Source organism: Hydra viridissima, unplaced genomic scaffold (assembly GCF_058129835.1).
Source record: "Hydra viridissima isolate aposymbiotic clone 2 unplaced genomic scaffold, HvirCarnegie_v1 scaffold_4, whole genome shotgun sequence".
NCBI classification, from domain to species: domain Eukaryota; kingdom Metazoa; phylum Cnidaria; class Hydrozoa; order Anthoathecata; family Hydridae; genus Hydra; species Hydra viridissima.
Genome location: NW_028324303.1, coordinates 6,162,463 through 6,184,792, shown reverse-complemented (window position 1 = coordinate 6,184,792; position 22,330 = coordinate 6,162,463). Strand labels below are relative to the sequence as shown.

Genomic DNA, 22,330 nt, shown 5'->3' with positions numbered 1-22,330 from the left:
TCCAGAACAATATTAATCACTACTTATTTTCCAATTCTATTTATATTACTTTATAAAAATTTCTGTAAAAACATTTTACATAACAAACGAATTATTGGTAACTAAGGTCAATTATCATTCTGCTGATAAGCAGATTAAATAAACTATTGTTTTGACTTTTGTGTTACATTTTAAGAGTACATTTTTATTGGCACGATGATTATGAAACAATGTTAAAGAACTTCATTGACAAAAAATAATAACAAAGTCTTTTAAATTAACATTCTGTAAGAATTTGTTGAGAACAAAAAATCCAAATGCAGCGAAAGAAAAAAAAAAAAAAAAAAGAGAACGTTTTTTGATCACAGCTTTGATAAATTTAATTTTCCGTAAATCGTCACCACAGCAGCACCACCAATCCCAAAGTTATGTTGCAAGCCATATCTTGCATTGTCTACTTGTCGTAAGCCAGCAATACCGCGAAGCTGAACAAAAAATTTTAACTTTAAAGTGTGAATTAGAATAATTAGTAAGTAAAAATCGATCCAGATTTTCCGATAAACTTATATATTTTATGATTAAAATAATACATCACTAGTATTATAATTTCCAACTAAATTTTACCTGAGCAACTATTTCAGCACACTGTGCCAGCCCTGAAGCACCGATAGGATGTCCTGGAAAATATTGTTAATTGGTTATCTAGGTGTTGCCGTTTACAATGTAAGACTTAAAACGTTTACCTTTAGACTCTAATCCTCCATCAGTGTTAACAAACCATCTTTCACCAAGCTGGCACAATTTCCCGCCTAAAGTTAAAGGCACATTTAATGTGCTGCAGTGCATTTTATTGCATTCGCAATAAAAAAGGAAAATCTTATATTTTACATAAAGTTTATAAAATTTGACAGCTGAAGATCTATTTACAAATTTTCAAATAATCATTTTAAAGTTAATCTACTTTTTTCAGAACTAAAAATTAAAAAAAGCGATATAAAAGAAAAGGGTTCAACTAGATTTTCTAGGAGGATGTAAGGAATTTAAAATCAGCTCACTAGTGAGCATTGGTATTAATTTTATTTTTTGGTATATTGCTCCTGGACTTATGAAGATGAAAACACTTACTACAAACTAATTTTTGGAAGAGTTCTTCTTTGACCTCTATAAACATAAAACCTCTTAAAATGAATGCTGTGAAATTCACTCAAGAATTACTTTAAGTAGCAAGAAACTATTACAAGTTCAACAAACAATAAAATTAGGAGCCACAAAGACTTTAAGTACTTTAAGCCTGTTAAATCATCTAAGAAGTTCAATATAGAGTAAATGATATACTTATGGTAAAAATCAAAGAAAAAATGATATGTTGAAATCACAATCAGAAAATACAACTACTAACACTGGTTCTATTTTCTTGGTCTAGTAAATATCTCAAAGAAGAGTTTAATACTACAATTATTTGGTGCAGTTATTAAATTATGCAAATTGCTGCATAAAAGGGGATTTTTTTTCCCTGAAAGAAAAAAAATGTAAAGGAAACACCTCAAGAGAATTTAAATAAAATTATTGAAAAAAAAATTCATGTGATGAAGTTAATGATTGCATGCTAAAATCAATATTTCTCAGGGTGTACTGGCCAATATGAAACTTGAAAATAGTTCATAAATATATGCTACTATGAACAAAATTTTGCTATGAAATGCACTTTATCCTTCTTTGCAATAAGACATGGTAAATCACCCTGTGATGGTATTAGTGAGACTGTGAAAAGACTAACTTTAATGGCTAGCCTTCATAGAAAAATAAACAATATACTTCTAGCATCTGTAGTCTTTGATTTTTGCCAAAATGAAATTTCAGGAATTAGTTCTAATTTTAAGGAATTAGTATTAAGGAGTTAAACATGATAATCCGAAGTAAAAAGGATTGAAGATGCACTACTACAAAATCTTTAACGGCCATTCACAGCCATCACAACTTCACTCCTTTAATTAACTCAAAAAATGAAACTAAATTTATTTCTGAACTATTGAAATATCCATTTGTTTTTAATCTCCAAAACTGATAAGATTATTAAAGAATGTCTTACGAATTATTAAAAAATGCCTCATGTTTATGAATATGAGCTTCAGAGTATTTGTATACTTGAGATATGATAACAATACATGGATCAGTTGTGGAGATTAATGCTGAAAATAAATACTCAAGTAAGAATTCATGTTATCTCTAAATGTCATATTATTAGCCTTAAAGAGGTGATGTTAACTGTTAACAATACGTTTGTTCTATTAACAAACGTATTGTTAACAGTTAATATTTCAACAATTATCACAGGAAGGCAACACAACATCAGTGAAATTGAGCAACAATTCTATGAAGGCAAACTTTAAACCAGAGAACTAAATTTTTTTATCAAACTTTTTAAAATTGTTCTTCTTATTACAATTTCATTTTTGTATTTTTAGTCATTTCATAAGTTTCATGGTTTATTTTTGTAATTAACTATATTTCTTGAGTTTATTTCTATAAAACTTTCAATTCAAATAAATTCAAAAAAACTCTTGCAGTTTTTTCATATTATGGAGTTTGTTACATATAAAACCATAAGAAAACATTTCAGAACCATATCTTTGAGGCATCTCTGGACTTCTTTTAGTATGGGGGCATTAAAAAGCTTAAGAAAATTGTTATATCATTTTTTAATTGAATATAGAAACTTGATTTTGTATGGTTTTCATCATCATTTTTGAATTCTACACCCTAAAAAAATGTCAGGTACAAATTTTCATCACTATTGAACAAATACTACATAAGTTAAAGCTAATTGTGTGATGCAATTTACTTAAAAAATGAACGATGCTGAAAAAAAAAGGTCAAGAAAGGGATTTGGATAGAGTATTTATATCTCTGAAACTGTAAGAATTACATGCTACAATTTGAAGTGAAGTTTTTTTTCATGAATGTAAGCTTGTGTATCAAAAATCATTAGAGTCGGAGATGGTATGGTGCATAAGTTGAATTGACCTGGAATGACCCAAAGAAAAAAACAATTATTAAAAAATATAAATTATTATAATGCAAAAGAGTGACACACAAAACAAGAGCAACCTGAAAAAAATATCCATAAAAATAATTTCAGAAGAAATAGAATAGATGAAAACATATCTGCAAAAACTTTGACATTGTTACAAAAAAATTGATATTCAGAACAAAAACAACACAGAATGGGAATTTTGCTGAAATAATCTTTGAATTTAATTTTGCTGAAATAGATATTCATGCTTTTAAACAAATTTTTTTCTTACCATTGGAGTTTTTGATCCATTTGGCATTATCAATTAACAATCCACCTTGTCCTTCTTCGCATAACCCTAACGCTTCATATAAAAACATCTAAAATCCAAAATTATAAAAATAACACAGAATGAAATTCTAATATTGATAAATAATTTCAGCTTGCATATGTGCGTGCGCATGCATAAGTTGTTCTGCTTGGTTTCTAAAATTTTAGTCTCACAGAAAAAATTAATGTCTTAAAAAACCAAAAAAGTATTGTTTCAAAAAACCAAGCTCTGGACAACTTTCAAAAGAAGCACTTTAAAAAATGGGCTAAATGTTAGTGCAAGAAGTTCTTTATCATACGAATCCTTGATATTTAATAACTAGCTTATCATGCTGAGGTGAGATACAGAATGTTACTTGCTTTGCACAAAGGTATCTTATGCCAAATCTCCCCTCCACCCATCTTCTTCTTGGTGTACCCTTATTACGAGCAGATTATTAGAGACAGACATTATAATTATGATGTTTAAAAAATGAGTATTAGAAATTTTGGTTTAATCCTTTGTAAATTGTACTGATCAAATAGGAAAACATATTTACAGTACTATAAAAAGAAATATGAAGCTTTATTTATATAAATAATAAATATATAAATAAATATATACTTTATTAATAAATTATAATATAAATGTGTAAAATAATTTTAAAAAGTTAATCATTTTAACATATTTTACACAACTTTTTTTCATTTCTTTTTTACCTCATTGCAAGCAAAACAATCATGCAACTCGATAATATCAATATCATTAATTGTCATTCCAGAAGCAACAAAGCATTCTTGAGCTGCTTTTTTGGCCATATCATAACCCCCAATATTAAGCAAATTGTCACTGAATGAAGAGGGAAGGTCTGTAACCATTTTTTGAGAAATTATTTCTACAGATTTTGACTAAAAGAGTAAATAAAGAAGTGGTTAAAAAAAAAGAAAAGTTTTCTTGAAATAAATAATAAAATATCATAGACAACCATTAAGTTGTAGTTCTCCATGAAATCTTTACTGCAAACAACAGCAGCTGCACCCCCATCACCAGTAAAAGCACACATTGCAGTTGTAATAGGTTCACAAACAACACGAGACATAATGGTTTGCATTGAAAACACTTTCTGAATACTAGCATTAGGATTGTATTGACTATGAAAATGATTTTTGTATGCAATCTTGGCATGTTGCTCTTTAGTAGTTCCATACTTCCTTGCATGTTCACGGGCACCAAAAGCATATAACTAACAATAAAGTAAATGGAATGTAAATGAAGAACATTCAAAACTACTATAAAATCAAAAATATCTTAAAAACCTCCTTATATACCTACGTATGTATGTATATAAGAAGGTTTTTAAGATATTTTATAAGGAGGTTATACATACGTACATATGTATGTATATACATAAAAATCTTAATCCAAGTATTGCAAAATAATTAAAAAATTTTCAACAGCAAATGATTTTTACAATTAGATACCTTAAGAAAGTTCAACCTTAAGGATACCTTAAGAATGTCAGAAGTAAAACTTTCAAGATGTGGAATATTTTCAAGGGGAACGCCAAGTTTTCTCATTGAAACAAAATGTGCTTGAGATGGATGTAGTCTGTCATTCCACTTCACTGTTAAACCTCTATCCATCTTTTCAAAACCTAAATGTTTGCAAAGATTCCTTTAGCAAAATTTTAAAATTTCACCACTTGTGTTATTTCTATTAAACTTTGAAGAAACCATAAAAACTGTTTACCAAGAGCAAGAACACATTTAAATTCTCCACTTTGAACAAGAAGCCTGCTTAGCATAAGAGCACATGATGCTGATGAACAATTATTATTTGTATTGAAAATGGGGATACCTGTCAGACCAAGGCCTAAACGTTTTATGAGAATTCTATATTTGTATTTTGATACTATTTTTAGCATTTAGAAATTTACTTAACTTAAATGCTTCAATTTAAAAAAATTGAAGCACATAAGCCAGCTAAAGCTTGAGTTTCTACAAAAACATAAATTTTTTAACAATATTTTAAAAACACTAAACAAATACTGCCTAATAAGTTGATTGAAAGTCAAGTGCAAATTGAAAAAAAAACAAAAAAGAAAACAATATTTACCATATACAGCTTTCTGACCTATAAGAAAAGAAGGTTTACATTTAATCATAATAAAAAGAAAGTATAATAATATTAACCTCTCTAAAACAATTCTAATAATGTAAAAAAAAATTGACTTAAAGCCAAAAAAACAAGGGTGACATTTGTGAATTCAAAATATCATCATTCAGAGTTTTTATTTTGTCAACATGGATGTGTAAAATGAATAAAAAAGCTTAACTTAATAATTTGAGAAAATATTTCAGACACTTTTAAGACCCTTGTTTTAGATTAGATTTATTATTGCAATTAATTATCCAATCCAATCACACACACAAAAAAAAACTTCATATAAATATACATGTGTGCATATATACACAAGAGTTATGACTTTAAATTTTGGTCACAATTTTTATTGGCTATAGTTAGAAACCTGAGAAATCAATAATATATTTTAAATTACCAATAATTACTAATAAATACTAATAATTTTGTAATTTTTGACTTGAATGTCTTTTTAATTGCTGGCACAGTGTACTTAAATAGTTGCTCAGGTAAATTTTGTACTACATACAGTAAACTTTTATATAAAAAGTCTTTTTATTACAATAACTTTAAAGCATAGCATATTAATAAACTTTATTCGTGCTTTTTAAATTTATCTAATATGAGTCTTAATCTGGAAGATAAGAAATCTTAAAGGCCAGAGTTTTTAATGCAAAAGATACAACTTCCACACGCAAAATAATTGCCCAGTTCAGTTGTTCAGATTTAGATTCACAAATCAGCTATGAACCACTGGATACATACATACACAAAATGTTTGTAATGATATATTGTACATGTTAATTAGTGAGCATAACTTTAACTGTCCAGGCTATAAACAACCAGTTACATAAAGTTACCAACTTTATGGTTGAATAATTTTTGATGACTAATGGTGATGACACTACTTTGTCTTTAGAGAGTTCTTTCCAATATTTTGCTGCTGAATTAAATAAAAAGTTATGTCTTAGACAAAATCTTTTCACTAACTCACATTGAATCATCTGTTTATGTCTGCGAGTTGAAGAATCAATAAATTTAGGAAAACTTTTTTTTTTAAGCATATCTAACCCATGAATAAGTTTTTATATTTGAATAAGGTCACCTCTTAGTCTCCTAAATTCAAGATAGTTTTTCAAGTCCCTCTAAGTAACTTAGTTTTCTGAGAGTTGGAGTCCATTTGCTGCTTTTCTCTTTACTGTTATGGCAAACTTAACACGTGGCCTAATAAAGGTTTTAAAGAGCATTAGCACCACGTTTTCATTCACAAATGTAAATGTTTTTTTGCCAGAACTCTGAGAGCTTTAGAGATCCAAATTTGAAAATTCTTTCTAAAGTTGAGATTATTCTAGAAATATATGCCTAAACCTAATTCAAAAGTGGACTTGCTTATAGTGAGAAAACACTTGAATGTGTTATTTTTACTTCTGTAAAAAAAATATGACGACAGTTTTGAACATTGAGCTTTAACTTCCATATATTGATTCAGTTGTGTACCAAGTTAACCAAAACTTGTAACTCATAGCTTGCTGATAGTTGGGCACCTTGGCTATTAGTTTAAAGTCATCAGCAAATAATCCACTTAATAAAGAAAACCTAGATCAATCAGATCATTGATATAAATAACAAACAGCAGAGCCCTAAGTATCAAACCTTGAGGAATGCCACTAAAACATCAGATCAATACACCATCAACTTAAACTATTTACTTTCTCTGATTTAAATAGGCTATAATCTAATTAAGAGGTTTACCCATAACTCTGAAAGATTCAAGTTTAATCAGAAGTCTTCGGTGTAGTACAGAATCAGAAGAAGAAATAGTGTCTTTATTTTTCATAATTAAAGAAACCCTTACCTATTAAAACTTCAATAAAAAAATCACTTCAATAAAAAAACTCCAATTGATACCCTACAAGAAATAAAATCAGACTTTTTTGTATTAAAATTTAAGTACCTGATGTAGATTCACCATAAACATGACTGACTACAACAGCATCTACAAGTTTATAAGGAATGCCAGCATCTTCAAGTGCATTTTTAGCAGCTTCCTGACCTATCTCTAAATTATATACACATATACAGTGTGTATATACAATCAATGCATTTTAAATAAAGAGTTTTAGCTTAACTGGAGATTTTTCTTCATTTTACCAGATTTGGTTACAAAAATATTTTGCAACTGTTGGTAAAGATGGCAGCTTAAACAGGTTTATGTAGCATAGTTATGTAGTGTATAAAGATAAAAAGATTAAAGGAAAAGGTTTTTTATCTTGTTAGAGTGCTCTTTACCTGCTGTCTTTAATTCAACAAAAAGCCAAGACAAGGATTAGAAGTATCAAAAAAAGCAGCCCTCAAATGGAAAAAATCAAGAGGCATTTTTTAAAAAATTTTAAAGATATTGATATACTCATTACCATTACCACTTTAAGCCTGTTATAAATTATGTTGATATTAAAAACAAAATAGTGAAAGAACTGCAGTGCTTTGTGTTATAACATACTACAGTATTTTGTGGTATTTAAACCTAAAATGTTATTTTAATTCACGAATTTATACTATGACTTGAATACTTTGAACATTAAACATCTTGCTCTTAAGCTAAATATTTTTATTAATTTGTTTTGTGATTAAAAGTATGTATGTATGTATGTATGTATGTATGTGTGTGTGTGTGTGTGTGTGTGTGTGTGTGTGTGTGTGAACATAGTCATTACCAGCTGAACATGATACCTGGATAGTCCCAGTTTCTTGAATGTGGTTTAACAAATCTAGAGATATCCAAAGGGTAAAGGAAAGTTACCAACAAGTAAATTAAAAATTAAAAGTGATCTAAGTGAAGAACAAAAAAAATCATTTAAATAGTTATTTACTTTGTCAACCCAACACCAACCACAAATGTTCTACTCATTTAATGGCTGTAATAGAACAATTAATGAGAAAACTTATAGTTTTCTTTCAACTGATTTTAACTTGATGCTAATTTTTAAATAAGGAAACATAACAACAACAAACTTCACAGCAACAATCAAACAATTATAACAACAAAACCTTCCTTTAAAAACATGATGTTAACATGACAAATTTATTTACATCACATTAAAGAAAATTAATTATAAAGAAAAAGAAAATATTCAAGTAGAATTTGTAAATAACTATCTACACAATTCTATTTGTAAAATTTGATAAAAAACCAAAGTTATTAAAATGAAATAGAACAAGCACTTATACTAAAGAGAATTTGTAAAAGTCAAAATAAAATACTAAACAAAAAAAAATTAAAAGAATTTTTTAAAACTAAGTCTTTAAAAGAATTAGTGGATGCTTTGACATTTCTTCGAAACTTTTCTCCACTTAAAAATTAAAAAAAAAAACAACAAGTAATTGTGAAATACTTATTCAGTGAAAAATATAAATAAGAATTTCTTAAATATTAAAATAATACAACCAGATAGAACTGAAACAACCACTTGATAGAATTATTGAAACTTTAAAAAAAAAGACAATATTGATGAAAAAGTTTCAAAAAAAGATAAAAAGATATAAGATTACCAAAGATTTAATAACTTAGTAAAAGTAAATTTAAATAACTTATAAGTGAAAGAATATGCTGAAATAGAACCTGAATGAATATGCTGAAAAAGAACCTAAAATTTTTTTTTAGAAATGCTAATATTTTATCCTTGCAGAATTCTTGCAATAACTTTTGATATTGACAACAAACAAAACGGCTTGTGTTTAGAAATTTCTCTGGCATGTGGAATAGTATCTGAAACATAAAATGTTTGAAACAGATCTGATTCAGTAAATCTTTTCCAAGAATCTTTTGGAAAAACAGCATGAGTGGCATATGCACTTACTGAAAGGGCTCCAGAATCTTTCAGTGTCTTTGCACATTCAATCAATGTCTCTCCAGTCATGACTAAATCATCAACAATAACACAATGGCAATTTTCAGATGTCCCTTCTTTGATTTTAATTACCCTTTCATCACCATTGCGTATCTTAATGCAGGTTATAAATGGATACTTTGACTGAAAAACTGTATGAAAGCGTTTATAGGCACCATCGTCAGGAAAAGTAATTGAGAATTTCTTATTGGATGCTTCTTTATCAAGTTCTTCCAATAATAATGGTACAACTGACTCTAACCTTGGTATAACATTATCTCCAAAGTAGAAACGTTCTTGCAAAGCATGTATATCAAAAATAATTATCTGACATGGACCTTGAGTTGATAGAGGTATTGCTGAAAGAATACGAGCCATAGTTGAAGCTGTTGCAATTCTCCCTTCTGTATCTACACGCTCCATGGTGGCAGTAGGAAAGTATGGAAGAATAAATGTAAATGATCGACAAAAATAGCGAGGTAAAGAATAGAGTACAGCAATCTGCTCAAATATAATTTCTGGAGAATGTAAAGAACCAATAAAAACAACATCCTTCCCAGAGCATTGGTTTTTTACATCTGTAATGAAAAGGTTAGGCCATTCATCTTGAAAACGATACCACAGAATATCTCCTTTGATTACTGTTGTTTGTTTTCCATAACACTCTGATTGTACTTCACCAGCTAAATCCCCCATAAGTGGATGTGAATATAGCACAACTGTTTTATTTGACATTTGCATAGGAAAAGTGTAAACTATGACATTTAACAAAAGGCCTTAAACAAAAAAATCAAAAATTACATTTCAAGCATTTATGTTATATTACATAGTTAAAATTAAATTTATAGACATAACTTTAAATCTAAAATAATAGTAACTACTTAATAAAGGCAGTGGTGAACAAATGATATTAAAGTTTGATATAAAAACAATCTTTGATATATAAATGTATATTTGATTCAAAAACAATAGTCACATTAATAAAACTTTATGGATTGTTGCATATTTCTCAACACACACAAAAAAAAATTTGTTTCAAGAGTATTATTTAAAATGGCATCGGGGTATCTTCAACTAATACAACATGATCTTTAACACATACTGGAGTTTCACCTTGAAAAATAAAATGCACCCCAAAGGTGTTGTTTGATAATGATATTTCTGCATTTTTCCCTGGTGTTAAGATAAAGTTAGGTGTTGTTATATCATTTGCCACAGGACACATTCTTTCTAAATGAGCTTCTTTTTTTGGTGTTATTGTAACTGATATGTCTATTGGAATGTAATCTATCTTTTTGCAGGAATTTAAATTTCGAGAAGTTACATTTAGTCTTGGTCTGAGCTTTCTGTGAGACTGCATAGTTAAACAATGTGCACTGGCCTCTGAACCTTTAACTTGTGGTGATACCCAATCAGAGGATGTCTGGTAAGTCAGTTTTCGGGTTGGTAGTTGGACAGGGTCACCTACATGTATTGAACTAGCAAAATGTATATCACCTTCATAACATTTTTCTTTGAACTGTAGAGGAGCTTTCTGCATTATTTTCTTGAGTTTTCTTTTTCTTTTAACTGACATTTTTTCTTAGAATGCAACTTAATCTGATCTGTGAATAAAAATCTTATATCAAATATAATATACACATTTCCTTTACAAGTTTAAATTAAATACAAGTTGTTTAAAAAAACTCTGAATCAACTATTTGTTCTTCAATAGGTAATTGGAGATTTAGCATCTTGAGCTGCATTTTTGAATTCATCAAATTTGTTTCAATTTTAGCCAGAACTTTTGAGACTTCAGTCACATTTTCTATTTGCTCAATGGCTTTCTCCATATATATTTGTTGATTCAAAGTAGATTTATAAAGCTCATGCATTTTAGAGTCAACCTCTTTTATGAGCATTGAAAGAGAACTTTGATCGAAAGCCACAGCTTGAGCACACTCAGTCAAATGTAATTGGTAGCGTAACACAATTTCTGTTAAAGGACCTGATGTAATATGTGGTAATGAATAGTCTAATTCATTTACTGATATAGTGTTCATTACTGGTTTTGAAAACTTAATTTTTTTCAAGTTATTTAGATCATTATCAATTTGATTATGACTATCAAACTGATCAACCTTAGAGACAACAATAATATCCTCAAGCTTTGCTTTCTCCTTCTTTTTTACTAAAGCATGTTTGTTTCCATCTGTAGACATACTTTGAGTGCTCTGCTCTTGTCCCATTACTCTCACTCTTCTATGTATATACTATTTAGAAATAATTTGTTTTCTTTAATTTAAACTATATTTACAAAACACTCACATAGTCAAGTGTTCATAAGTAAGATTAAGTTCAAAATTAATCATACCCTGATTTTTATTTAACAAATAGGCATTTGATTAACATAAAAAGTTACAGAATAATAAAATAAAAAGATAAAAGATAACGATTTTTTTAATCATTTCTTATACGCCCTTTAAAAAAAAAAGGAATTTTTTATTTATTCCCTTTCTCAATAAATAATTGCAAAAGAAAGTAAATAATAATTTAAAAAAAATAGGTATTATTCATCTTAATTCTTTTTTTTTTTTTTTTTATTATAACTATTATTATTTTTTTTTGCGTTTTAACCTATTTCTAAAAGGTAGTTTAGTAATCCTTATGCAAAATATTTACTAAACATCACTAAAATACAAACATATCATTAACATGATATTATTATATATATCTAAGTTTATAAAAACAAAATGTTTGGCTCGCTGCATAACTCGCTGATATAAACAAACGTGAAAAGAAATCGGAAAAACAAATTATGGTACAACTTTTTTGACGATCAAGTTATATGCAACCCATCTGAGTGTTTGAATTTTTAAGAATTGTTCGCAATTTTTTTTCTTAAAAGTTATCAAAACTTAAAAAATGGGATTTCTAGTGACAAACAAAGCATTATTTACTTTGATAGCATGTTTTTTAAGAAATAATTACAGCAGAGTCAAACAATTTCATATTTTGTAACTTCTCTTTTAGACTTAATAACATTTTTTACTCTTTCTGGCCTATAATACAATTTTTTAGTCATTTTTCGGAGATATTTGTTATAATTCCTGTGATAGATGATTTTTTTTTTGATAAAACGAGTTTATTTGTGAAATACTCTTTTGCTATTTCTTTCTTTAGCAACTTCCAAACGTTCTCTACCGGATTAAGGATTAAGGTGTTTTGTGGCCATTCTATGGTTAGTCTACTCCGTTAAAATAAAAAAAAGTTTAATTAAGCGGTATGGCATGCTTTTCCATCTTGCATAAAGTTTTTTTTTTCACCTGAAGAAAACCATTCCTTATGTTGGTGCAACATTTTATGTACTAATACAACTTTATACTGCAGTTGATTCGTTGTTCCTTCCCATCCTTTTACCACAAATAGCGGACCAAATCTTAACAGAAGGTTAATGTTTAATTGTCTGAATGATGCAGCTGGATAATTACTCTTCTCTAGCTTTCTTTTCACATATGGAGCTTTGTTTGACATGACCTGAAAAAGACTTTCATCACCAGTTGGTGATAAAAGTCTTTTCAAAAAATCAATTCAATTTTTCAATTCAAAAAAACTATATCTCTGTTCTGCTCTAAAGCAGAACAGAGATATAGTTTTTTTGAATTGATAAATATTTCTTATTACCCATATCTACATATAACGAACGCTTATTAGAGCTATAGTTGAATGCACATACTTCATAAATTGTTTATTAAAGTCTACAAAAAAAAAAAAGGTTAACATTTCGAAAAAGGTTGACTAAATATTTTACCAGATTTAAGTACTTAACTAAATGATAAGTTTAAATTTTTTTTTTTACAAATAATACCTTTTTATTTGATTAGTTATAAAATATGGTAGATACGGGTTCTTTCAGAGCCCAGAAGAGGCGCGGGTGGTTTAAAAATTCGAGCCTTTAAAGTTTTTAACCTCGATTTTTAAATTTTGATCAAAATGTATTAAATTTTTACATTAAAATGTGAATTTTGCCTTTTCAACATTCAAATGCTCTTTATTAATTTTAATCCATTTTCAAATTTTATTTCTATTCTAAATTAGCTTTTATGAAATTTACAAACTTTATAAAAATACTTCACATTTTTGTTAATACAGTAAACATTAAATAAATTTGGAATTTACATCACTTTCAATAATAAGAAAAGTAATATTTGTGATCAATTTGTGAGTTGGATTTAAAACTTGAATTGTAAAATTTCATTGTTAAAGTTTTTATTAAGATTTAAATGAGTGAAGCTTGTAAATGAATGATAACTAATGTGAATCCTTCGATTCCTTACTTACGTATTACAACAAAAATTTAAAAAGTTACAAATTTAGAAAAGTTCATTTTGCTTTTTTTTTTTGGATTGAGGATTCTATGAAGGTCCCTTTACAGTGGAGGTTCTGCCCAATTAGGTCAGCTGACCTCTCTCACTTTAATAGAGCCTTTATGTAACAAACATTGTTTTCAATTAGGTTTAATTTTTTAAAAGCACAATTTTATTAAGGATCTGACAAAAAAAGTTGATTGCAAAAGCTATATTGAGGACGTCATGGGTTATTCAGATCAAATTGTGGCCCGAATACTCTAATAGTCTATCACCATGAACCACTGTAGACTCATTCAAATAATATTTGTTTTCTATTGTTAAAATTTTTTCTTAATGAATTAGGCAAGGTCTTTTATTCAAAAATGGAGAGGCTGGTGTTGAGAAAGAAAAAAAAAAACATTTAATATATGAACTTTATGCAAAACAAGGTCTTTACAATAACATTGGATGAAAAGGATTCAAATTAGATCCCCAACCCAGACATACATTTCTAGGTGCACAAAAAATCACACTGAAATCCGATTCACATTAAAAACTTTTTACTAGAATTGATTAACTACATAGCAAATTAAGTCACATTTACAAGAAATTCTACTTTTTACATTTCACACCACAGATTTTTTCACAAAACCAAAATTTATTAAAAGATAATACAAAAAGTGGTGAGAAAATCGCTTATCGGTTAAGAATTTCTTTTAAAAATATATAAACGGACAACCTCAAAGCATTTTTAATGATCAAGATTATTGTGTATCATAACGATACCCATCATAATTACATTAAATCTTTACTTCGCTCCTTTAGCTTTTTTATTTTGTTGCTGGTTACGAGGAGGTGTTATTGGACGGCCTGAATTCAATCCCCCATATTGATATTTCGCTTTCTTTTCAGCTGGCTTTAATATCTTTAATAAAAAAAATTACATTTTTAAATTTAATTATAGATATATAACTAAAAACTTAAATAATGCCAACTAAAAAAACCATTACCTGGAAAGAGCACATTAGTGTATCATCAACACTCATCATACCACCAGCATTGTCGAATTCACCACAGTAGTTGGGTGCAGAAAATAAGGTCACTAGTTGACGTTTAGCAAAGAACTCATAACCATCTTCAACAACCTAAATTTTCATAATAGTTTTTTTTTTAAAAAAAACAACTTAAAATTAAAGAAGTTTAAGTCAGAACATAAATTAAAAAGTACCTGATGAGCTCGACATATAAGATCCAGATCATGCCTATTTAAGAATCGAGCAACAACATCTCCTCCAAAAGTAAATGAAACTCCTCTATCATTTTCTCCCCATCCTTGAATATCTTTATCAGGATCCGACCAGAGCAAATCACATAGAAGACCTCAATAAAACAAAAAGAATATTTACTATCTATTACCTAAATCAACTAAGGAGCTCTTTGTAAAAAGTAATATTTAAAGACTATGCCCACCGGTATCTGGAACATCTGTAGGTCGCATTATTCTTCTTATTTGCTCCATAGACTGCAAATCAGGGGAAAGACCTTAACAATAATAAATTTAAAAAAAAAAAATTCAACAAAAAAAAAAATAAAGCATCAAAATAAATATACATTAAAAACCAGTATTGTACATCAATCAAAACCAGCAGTGAGAAGTTTTTGAAAACTTGTTTTGGAAACAGAAAACAAAAAAACTCACATTCCAAATGAAGATGAAACAACAAAAAAAAACTCTGAATTGATTTAAATGTGCTTTTAAAATTTAAAAAACAACAACCTCCATGACAGCAAAATATCTTCTCATCAACAATAGCAGCAATGGGTAAACAGTTGAAACAATCAGTAAAAGTTTTCCAAATTTTTATGCTAAAACGACGCTTGCCTAAAATGTAAAATACTCTTCTCTACATTTGGTTTTAACAGAAAAATCAAAAATAATAGAGTTTACATTTATAACTTATATTTTATCAAAATACAAATTTAAGTGTTAAACTTGCATTCATCATAGAAGCCATATATGCGGTTGATGCTGGCACATTCATGATTGCCTCTTAGTAGAAAAAAGTTTTCAGGGTACTTGATTTTGTATGCCAAGAGCAAACAAATTGTTTCAAGGGATTGCTTTCCTCGGTCTACATAATCACCTAGAAATAGATAATTTGCCTCTGGGGGGAAACCTCCATATTCAAATAAACGCAGAAGATCTGAATACTGACCATGTATATCACCTAAAAAGAAACCATACTTTTAATTAAAATAACTACTATAAAACAAATAGCAAAAAAGCCACTAAGCATGAGCATTATTGCAAATAAAATTTGCATATGTTATTAGGATTTTTAAGAATTCATATGGCTGCAAAATTTTATCATTTCATAAATTGAAGTGCAACTTTTAAACTCATTGAAAAAGTGACTTAGACACTAGGGTAATTATTTTAAATTACAGCAAAAACTACTGAGTCAATTCTAACATTTTTACAAATGACTTCCTAATTTTATATATATATATATATATATATATATATATATATATATATATATATATATATATATATATATATATATATATATATATATATATATGAATATATTTACATGTGTGTGTGTGTGTGTATAAATAGCGAATGGAAAAGCTCATAGTATACAATATATCAAACTCTAAAAGGATGTCTATATAAAGAAACAAATTTATGTTTAAAGTTTAATTTATAAGGTAACTTTTACTTTGCATAAAGAAAAAACTTAAAGACCTAAATAAAGTTTACCACATATTTTTAAAGGAGCTTCAAGTTCTAGTAAGATTGGTTGACTTAAGAATATTTCTCGAGATTTTACACAAAGTCCACGCACTTCTGCCTCTGTCATCTGAACTGGTTTGCCAGGTTTTCCTCGAGCTAAAGAATAAATATAAAAAGAGGAAAACCATGCTTTATACAGTAATAAATTGTAATTTTTTGAACCCTATGAGGACTAGTATGTATGTATGTATGTATGTATGTATGTATGTATGTATGTATGTATGTATGTATGTGTGTGTGTGTATGTATGTATGTATGTATGTATGTATGTATGTATATATGTTTGTATGTATGTTTGTATGTATGTTTGTATGTATGTTTGTATGTATGTATGTAATACACAAGTAACTGCAATTTTAAAGCATGACTTAACTAATATTTATCATCAATGATGTTAAAAAAAATCAGCACAACTTCTACTTATTTATTTAAATGTTTTGTCAAAAATGCACATCGGTGGAATCTTTTCCATTTAAATTCATTTTTACGAAAGTTTGACAATATAATTTACCAACTAATTGCTTCACTTAGCAAACTAGATTGTACACATTTACACAGAGTTTAAGTTTTTCTTTTTTACCAAGGTGTCTAAAGTTGGGCAGCTCCTTAAGACTGTCAAATGTTTTAGCTTAACATTAAGAGTCAGTATTAATGCACTGCCTCAATGTTAAGCTGAAACATCTAAATACTTTAAGTACTTCTTCCTGGATTACGTTGATACTGCAAAAACATTACATTCATAACGAAGCGAAGTAAATTTATTAAATAAGCTACCTTCAAGAAGACGAGCTATAATTGAATCAATATTAAGTTCCGCTTCAGCCATACTTAACAGCAGATAAATTCGGAACAAGTTAAAAAAACAAAGCTCAATGGAAGGAAAAGGTTTTGGTCGATACGGTACTCCCGCGGTACGAACTAAACATAATTCACCGTGGTCGTACTTTCCTGAGAAAAACCATTAAAACCGAGTATCTTATTCATAATGCGCATGACTGTATTTTAGTGAATAACACCACAATATAAGGTTTCACCCATAACCGCGGGGTATTTATAGTACTACTCCATGTTACGTCTTAAGATGAGGAGCATGGCGTCCACTACTTTGCCTGTCACTTTTGCAACGGTTTATCGATCGTTTAACAAGTTTTTTAAACTAAGGTAACTAAATGTAAAATCTTATCCTAATTTTTTTGTTTTCGATTTTTCTTAGTTGGAAGAACACTTTATATGGCTCTCTTAGTTATTATTTAACAATTTATATACAAAGTTGTTGTTCATAATGAAACTTTTTTTTTTTCTAAGAAGAAAAAAAAAAAAAAAAAAAAAGAAATTTCTTTAAAGCTTTTTGACAAAGATAGTTACTTTGTGACACATATGCAGTCAAGTTTCGGAGTAAATTTTCTTAAAATGGAAATTTGCTTCATTAAAGCAGATCATAACTTTAGCAATATACAAGGATAACCATTTGGATTAAATGATTGAGTTATAAAATTTTATACTTGTTACTCTAGTTAAATATATTGCTTTTTTTACACTTCTAGGTCTATATCAACAAGTGTTTATCTTTACAAGACTCCACGTGTCTTACCAGTAACACACCAAGTTCTTGGTGAACACAATGCTCAATATTTTACTCCATATCCACATTTAACAAGAGAAGAAATGGAAGGTATTTTAATTTTTTTATTTGTCATGCACATTGGACCCTGGGTATGCTGAATTATGCTGATGAAAAGGTGTGTCAGATATTTCTATAAATGTTATGTTCCAGAACCCCCACCTCGTGTTTCTGAAGAAGTAAGAGAACTTCTTCAGTTAAGAAGAAAAAAGCTAATTGGTGAAAATAAATGGTTGCCACCAAAAATTAATGGATATCGATTTCGACAAAAACGAAAAGAGCTTATTAAAGCTGGTCATTATTTTCCAGTATTTCCCTCCCGTGACAGAATGATTGATCCAATGCCAAAAGTGAGGCAGCATATCTTAAAGAAAGAAGAACGGTGTGTTATTTTACTATTAAATGCTTTTACTACACCTTGGTTGTTTTTTAAGCAAAAATTGCAGTAGTGCAAGTTTTGACCAAGAGTAGGCACACTTTGACTCAGTGTGTCTAGCCCTGGTTTTGGGCAACTGAATTTTTAGATAAAAGGCATTTATTGAGCACTTATTTTTTTGGTATTTTGTATGTCTTTTTCTGTTTTTGTAACAAGTTTTGTTCTTTTCTTCTTTTAGTTTAAAAAATATTGAACTAAACATGCAAATGATGCCAGTTTGGATTGCAGAATATAAGGCAAAGATAAGAGAAAAGAAAATAAAACAATTAGCAGATCAGGAAGAACAAAAACGTAATAAGAAATATATAGAGAAACTGGGTTTACATCCAAAGGATCCTAGAGCAAAAGAAGTTATAGAAGGACTCCCCAAAAAACAGCCTGAAAAATTGAAAAAGAAGAAGTATAGTACAAAGAAAAAACCTAAAGATGAAGAATAATTTCATTAATCTTAAAACTTTTTACAGTAATAAATTATTAGTATTTTCTAAATGTATACATTCGATCCATTAATAGATGAGTTTTATACATTCGATCCATTACTAGATGATATGGTTTAATATTATGAAGGTCTAAAATGGAAAGTTAGATGATCAATTTTGAGGACTAATTTTAGTATCTTTTAGCTTGAGAAAATGAATTCTTTAAGTTATCTGCAAACAAATTATTAATTCTGTTTCTAATTTTTCTTTTTTTTTTTAAAAAAAAAAACCCTATAGTTTAACTTTTACAGATACTTAAAAAGTAATTTGAAGAATGACAAAGTTCAAAATGTTTTTTTCATATACTTCATACATGTAAAGGAAAAAAAATTTTGAGTATTGGACCTAAAAATGAAAAGCTAGAGCAGTTCTAAAGGCTATCAAGGTAATCATGAGCTAATTTTTAACAATTACTTTAACTCGAACTTATGCATATCTTATAAAATATTAACTAGTTAATCTATTACATCTACATTAAATTTGTATCAATATTAAATAAAATAAAAAATAAAAAAATAACTAATTTGAAGGCCATTAGCCACAGTGCATAGGAACATGCTCTAAGACCTTGCAACACATCCCCAGAAATTTTTTTTTTTTTTGATTATCATTAGAAAACATTTTCATCATTCAAAAGTGTAAACAACTTTTTTTAGTGGGGGCCTGGGGAGAAATCACATGTTTTAGGGGAGTGTCCAGGAATTTTGTTGTTCAAGATAGGTAACTAAAAGGCATGGGGAATACTCAAGTTTCTTGTATGTAGTTACTGGTGTCAAATGAGGATGACTTGCAAAAAATTAGGAACCATACCCTAGGGGGTTTTAGGAACCATACCCTAGGGGGGATTCGGGGGATCGTTTCGAACACCACAAAATCATGTCCAATGCCCCTGTGTTCAGATTTTCAGAAATGTTTGTAATAGATTTATCAATTCTTTTTTTAATGTAATTTAAAATGTTTTTTTAACTTTAAAATTTACTGACAAATATGTAATTTTCAGTTTTTTCTGAAATAAAAGCAAACCAAAGCAACCTTTTGCTATTAACAATTAGTAAAAGCTAGCAGTTGCTAATTGTTAACAGTTGCATAATAACTCCTCACAAGCGTTGACATACGAACTGAAAGCATGTTTGTATATTGGCATTTGATAAATTATGCCAATATTATCAATCCATATAAGAAGTTTTTATTTGAAACATTCATTTAAAATGCCTAAACATGCAAAAGAACAGTGATTTTGTTAAAAAATTTTGCATTTGCTGCTTCAGGAAAGGCAAGGATTTAAGACCAATAAATAATGCTGAAACAACTTATTTAATTTAATAAAAAGAAAAATGACTAATCAAACCTTATCAAAACTATATTCTGGAAAAATTATTCAGCGGATAACCCTGACTTTTCTACAATGCTTTGCTCGAAATGTAGAAAAAAGCTTGCAGGGACTGATCATTACTTCACTATGAGGCCCTGTTATGAAGGTAATTATAACTATATTTATGTTTAATTTACTTTTGTTAAAATTTAGTAACGTTATTTTAGTTATATATAGTTGCTATACATTTGCTATAAAATTTAGACCTGAATACCAGAGTTATTAGAGGGAGAAAATGTGAATGTTTTATTTGTGAAAATGGGTGCAACTCACTATCTCTTTCGAAAAGACTGAGGTTAAGAAACCTTTCTTTTCTTTAGATAAATTGAACTAACTTCAATTAAAACTACATGTCAGTTAAGTTTTTGTTGCTTAAAAATACTTTTAAACTAATTTTGATATGAGTTTAAAGCAAATTTTTGTAATAACTTTATTATGATTTCTAAGTAAACGCAACATGATTGAAGTTGTACAATTTCTGAGAAGTGAGGCAGGACAGAAAAGTGTGGAATCTGATTTGAATATTAAACTGATTGAGAACAACGAAATGATTGGAAAATTATTCAATTGTGATAAACTCTAATTGCTATTAGAACTAAATGAAAGCATAGAGGTATGCAAACTATTACCAAAAAAAATATTTTTTGATAACTAGATTGCAATTTGTATCATTCATTTCAATTTTTTATGGATGTATAGTTGGTAGAAAAAGATACTCCTATTGTGTATTGCAATGACATTGAAGAGCTTGTAGCAATGGTACTTCATCACAGAAGTCAAGGAAAAAATGATGCTGATATTAAATTAGGTGTAGATGGAGGGCAGGGATTCCTCAAAGTTAAACTGTCAATAACCCTAAAACCAGAGTTAAAAAATAATAAAGTTCCAGAGAAACTGAGCAAGTGTGACGGATATGCGTGCAAAGATTTTAAAGATTCAAGCATCCACAAAACTATTATAATGGCCATTTTGTCTTCATTGAACGAAAAATACCATAATTTGCAGTTAATTTTAGATAAGTTAAACATTTCATCCTTAGATTACACAGCATCTGAAGATCTAAAGGTTTTGCTTCAAATGGTTGGAAAACAAACTGCAACATCAAAGCACCCTCGTCCGTATTGCATGACGTCACCTCCTGACTTTCAAAAAGCTGATCATTATACTCTAGAATCTTTGTGTCGATTGTACGACCAATGGATGGCTGATGGTGCAAATTTAAAAAAAGGAAAAAGGTATACAAATTTTGTTAATCCCCCTTTGTTAACAGGCGACAAAAACAAAAGAATACTAGAACCTGTAATTATTCCTGGTCTACATATACTGCTAGGTGTTGTAGACAAAATTTAAAAGAGATTGAAAAAAATTTCATTTGAAAATAAGGAGTGTGGGTTACAGTTTGTTAACCAATATCTGTCTCAGATAAACATCTGCAGAGTGTCCTACCAAGGGCAGCATCGTTTGAAAGGCAATGCTTGCAATTACTTAAAAACGTAGACAGCTTTGGACTGTTTTTTCAGGAGTCTAGCCTTAAAGTTTCCGCTGCCAAATACATTAAGGTATTTAGAGATTTTGAAAAAATAGTCCATGGTTGTTTTGGAAAATGATTAAGCTCCACATATGTCAAATATTTAGAAGAGTTCTCTACGAGCTATAGAACTCTAAGGGCTACAATTCCTTTGACGGTACACATAGTTGAGCAACATATTATCGAATTCATCGACATGAAAGGTGGATCTTTCGGTATGATAAATCTATATTTCAACAGTTGAATCGTAAAATTTGCTCAAATCATGACGAATATTTGTTATAAATTTGCATTTCTTTTGTACTATTATATTCTATAGGCTTAGTTTACTGGACCGAACAAGGTCTCAAATCCATTCATCAGGAATTCAATCATTTTTGGCGATTGAGAAATGTTGTAGAGCACAGTCCAAACTATATAGAGGCGCTAAAAAACGCT

General features: G+C 28.8%; 5 protein-coding genes and 1 pseudogene across 6 annotated transcripts; 2 read left to right on the top strand and 4 right to left on the bottom strand.

Annotated features, from left to right (window-relative positions):
- Positions 1–26: 26 nt before the first annotated feature.
- LOC145183799 (sterol carrier protein 2-like) lies at positions 27–8,474 on the bottom strand. 2 transcript variants are annotated; one of them, XM_090084717.1, is made up of 12 exons: positions 8,312–8,474; positions 8,172–8,209; positions 7,396–7,500; positions 5,418–5,435; positions 5,052–5,174; positions 4,811–4,956; positions 4,288–4,545; positions 4,022–4,210; positions 3,285–3,372; positions 723–788; positions 604–656; positions 27–464 (listed from the first exon to the last, which is right to left on the bottom strand). In XM_090084717.1, the coding sequence occupies exons 1-12, from the start codon at positions 8,347–8,349 to the stop codon at positions 342–344; spliced, it is 1,245 nt and encodes a 414-aa protein (XP_089940843.1). In that variant the 5' UTR covers positions 8,350–8,474; the 3' UTR covers positions 27–341. The 2 variants fall into 2 exon arrangements, with proteins under 2 accessions (XP_089940843.1, XP_089940844.1); XM_090084718.1 differs by lacking the exons at positions 8,172–8,209; positions 8,312–8,474 and having other exon boundaries at positions 4,811–4,976.
- A 541-nt stretch (positions 8,475–9,015) lies between these two features.
- On the bottom strand, positions 9,016–10,221 carry LOC145182915 (uncharacterized). Its single transcript, XM_080058190.2, has one exon. The coding sequence runs from the start codon at positions 10,067–10,069 to the stop codon at positions 9,116–9,118; it is 954 nt and encodes a 317-aa protein (XP_079914316.2). The 5' UTR covers positions 10,070–10,221; the 3' UTR covers positions 9,016–9,115.
- A 41-nt stretch (positions 10,222–10,262) lies between these two features.
- On the bottom strand, positions 10,263–11,556 carry LOC145182916 (BLOC-1-related complex subunit 5-like). The gene has a single exon (XM_080058191.2). The coding sequence runs from the start codon at positions 11,554–11,556 to the stop codon at positions 11,005–11,007; it is 552 nt and encodes a 183-aa protein (XP_079914317.2). The 3' UTR covers positions 10,263–11,004.
- A 2,520-nt stretch (positions 11,557–14,076) lies between these two features.
- On the bottom strand, positions 14,077–17,399 carry LOC145183802 (serine/threonine-protein phosphatase PP1-beta catalytic subunit). Its single transcript, XM_080059279.2, has 8 exons — positions 17,231–17,399; positions 16,424–16,552; positions 15,654–15,884; positions 15,434–15,538; positions 15,127–15,198; positions 14,885–15,036; positions 14,667–14,801; positions 14,077–14,581 (listed from the first exon to the last, which is right to left on the bottom strand). The coding sequence occupies exons 1-8, from the start codon at positions 17,280–17,282 to the stop codon at positions 14,465–14,467; spliced, it is 993 nt and encodes a 330-aa protein (XP_079915405.2). The 5' UTR covers positions 17,283–17,399; the 3' UTR covers positions 14,077–14,464.
- A 61-nt stretch (positions 17,400–17,460) lies between these two features.
- LOC145183804 (uncharacterized) lies at positions 17,461–19,049 on the top strand. Its single transcript, XM_080059282.2, has 4 exons — positions 17,461–17,617; positions 18,001–18,128; positions 18,231–18,459; positions 18,692–19,049. The coding sequence occupies exons 1-4, from the start codon at positions 17,523–17,525 to the stop codon at positions 18,948–18,950; spliced, it is 711 nt and encodes a 236-aa protein (XP_079915408.2). The 5' UTR covers positions 17,461–17,522; the 3' UTR covers positions 18,951–19,049.
- A 1,772-nt stretch (positions 19,050–20,821) lies between these two features.
- On the top strand, positions 20,822–21,714 carry LOC145185110 (uncharacterized; annotated as a pseudogene).
- Positions 21,715–22,330: the final 616 nt, after the last annotated feature.

Excerpts from the sequence above, each read along its gene's own strand:
- LOC145183799 (XM_090084717.1), bottom strand. The coding sequence starts at position 8,349 with ATGAGTAGAACATTTGTGGTTGGTGTTGGGTTGACAAA. Across the intron at positions 8,210-8,311 it reads GTTGGTGTTGGGTTGACAAA|ATTTGTTAAACCACATTCAA; the intron begins GTAAATAACTAT and ends GGATATCTCTAG. Across the intron at positions 4,957-5,051 it reads TAAATGTGTTCTTGCTCTTG|GTTTTGAAAAGATGGATAGA; the intron begins GTAAACAGTTTT and ends GCAAACATTTAG.
- LOC145182915 (XM_080058190.2), bottom strand. The coding sequence starts at position 10,069 with ATGCAAATGTCAAATAAAACAGTTGTGCTATATTCACATCCACTTATG.
- LOC145182916 (XM_080058191.2), bottom strand. The coding sequence starts at position 11,556 with ATGGGACAAGAGCAGAGCACTCAAAGTATGTCTACAGATGGAAACAAA.
- LOC145183802 (XM_080059279.2), bottom strand. The coding sequence starts at position 17,282 with ATGGCTGAAGCGGAACTTAATATTGATTCAATTATAGCTCGTCTTCTT. Across the intron at positions 15,539-15,653 it reads ATATGGCTTCTATGATGAAT|GCAAGCGTCGTTTTAGCATA; the intron begins GCAAGTTTAACA and ends TTTACATTTTAG. Across the intron at positions 14,802-14,884 it reads TTATATGTCGAGCTCATCAG|GTTGTTGAAGATGGTTATGA; the intron begins GTACTTTTTAAT and ends ATGAAAATTTAG.
- LOC145183804 (XM_080059282.2), top strand. The coding sequence starts at position 17,523 with ATGTTACGTCTTAAGATGAGGAGCATGGCGTCCACTACTTTGCCTGTC. Across the intron at positions 17,618-18,000 it reads AACAAGTTTTTTAAACTAAG|GTCTATATCAACAAGTGTTT; the intron begins GTAACTAAATGT and ends TTACACTTCTAG. Across the intron at positions 18,460-18,691 it reads ATCTTAAAGAAAGAAGAACG|TTTAAAAAATATTGAACTAA; the intron begins GTGTGTTATTTT and ends TTCTTCTTTTAG.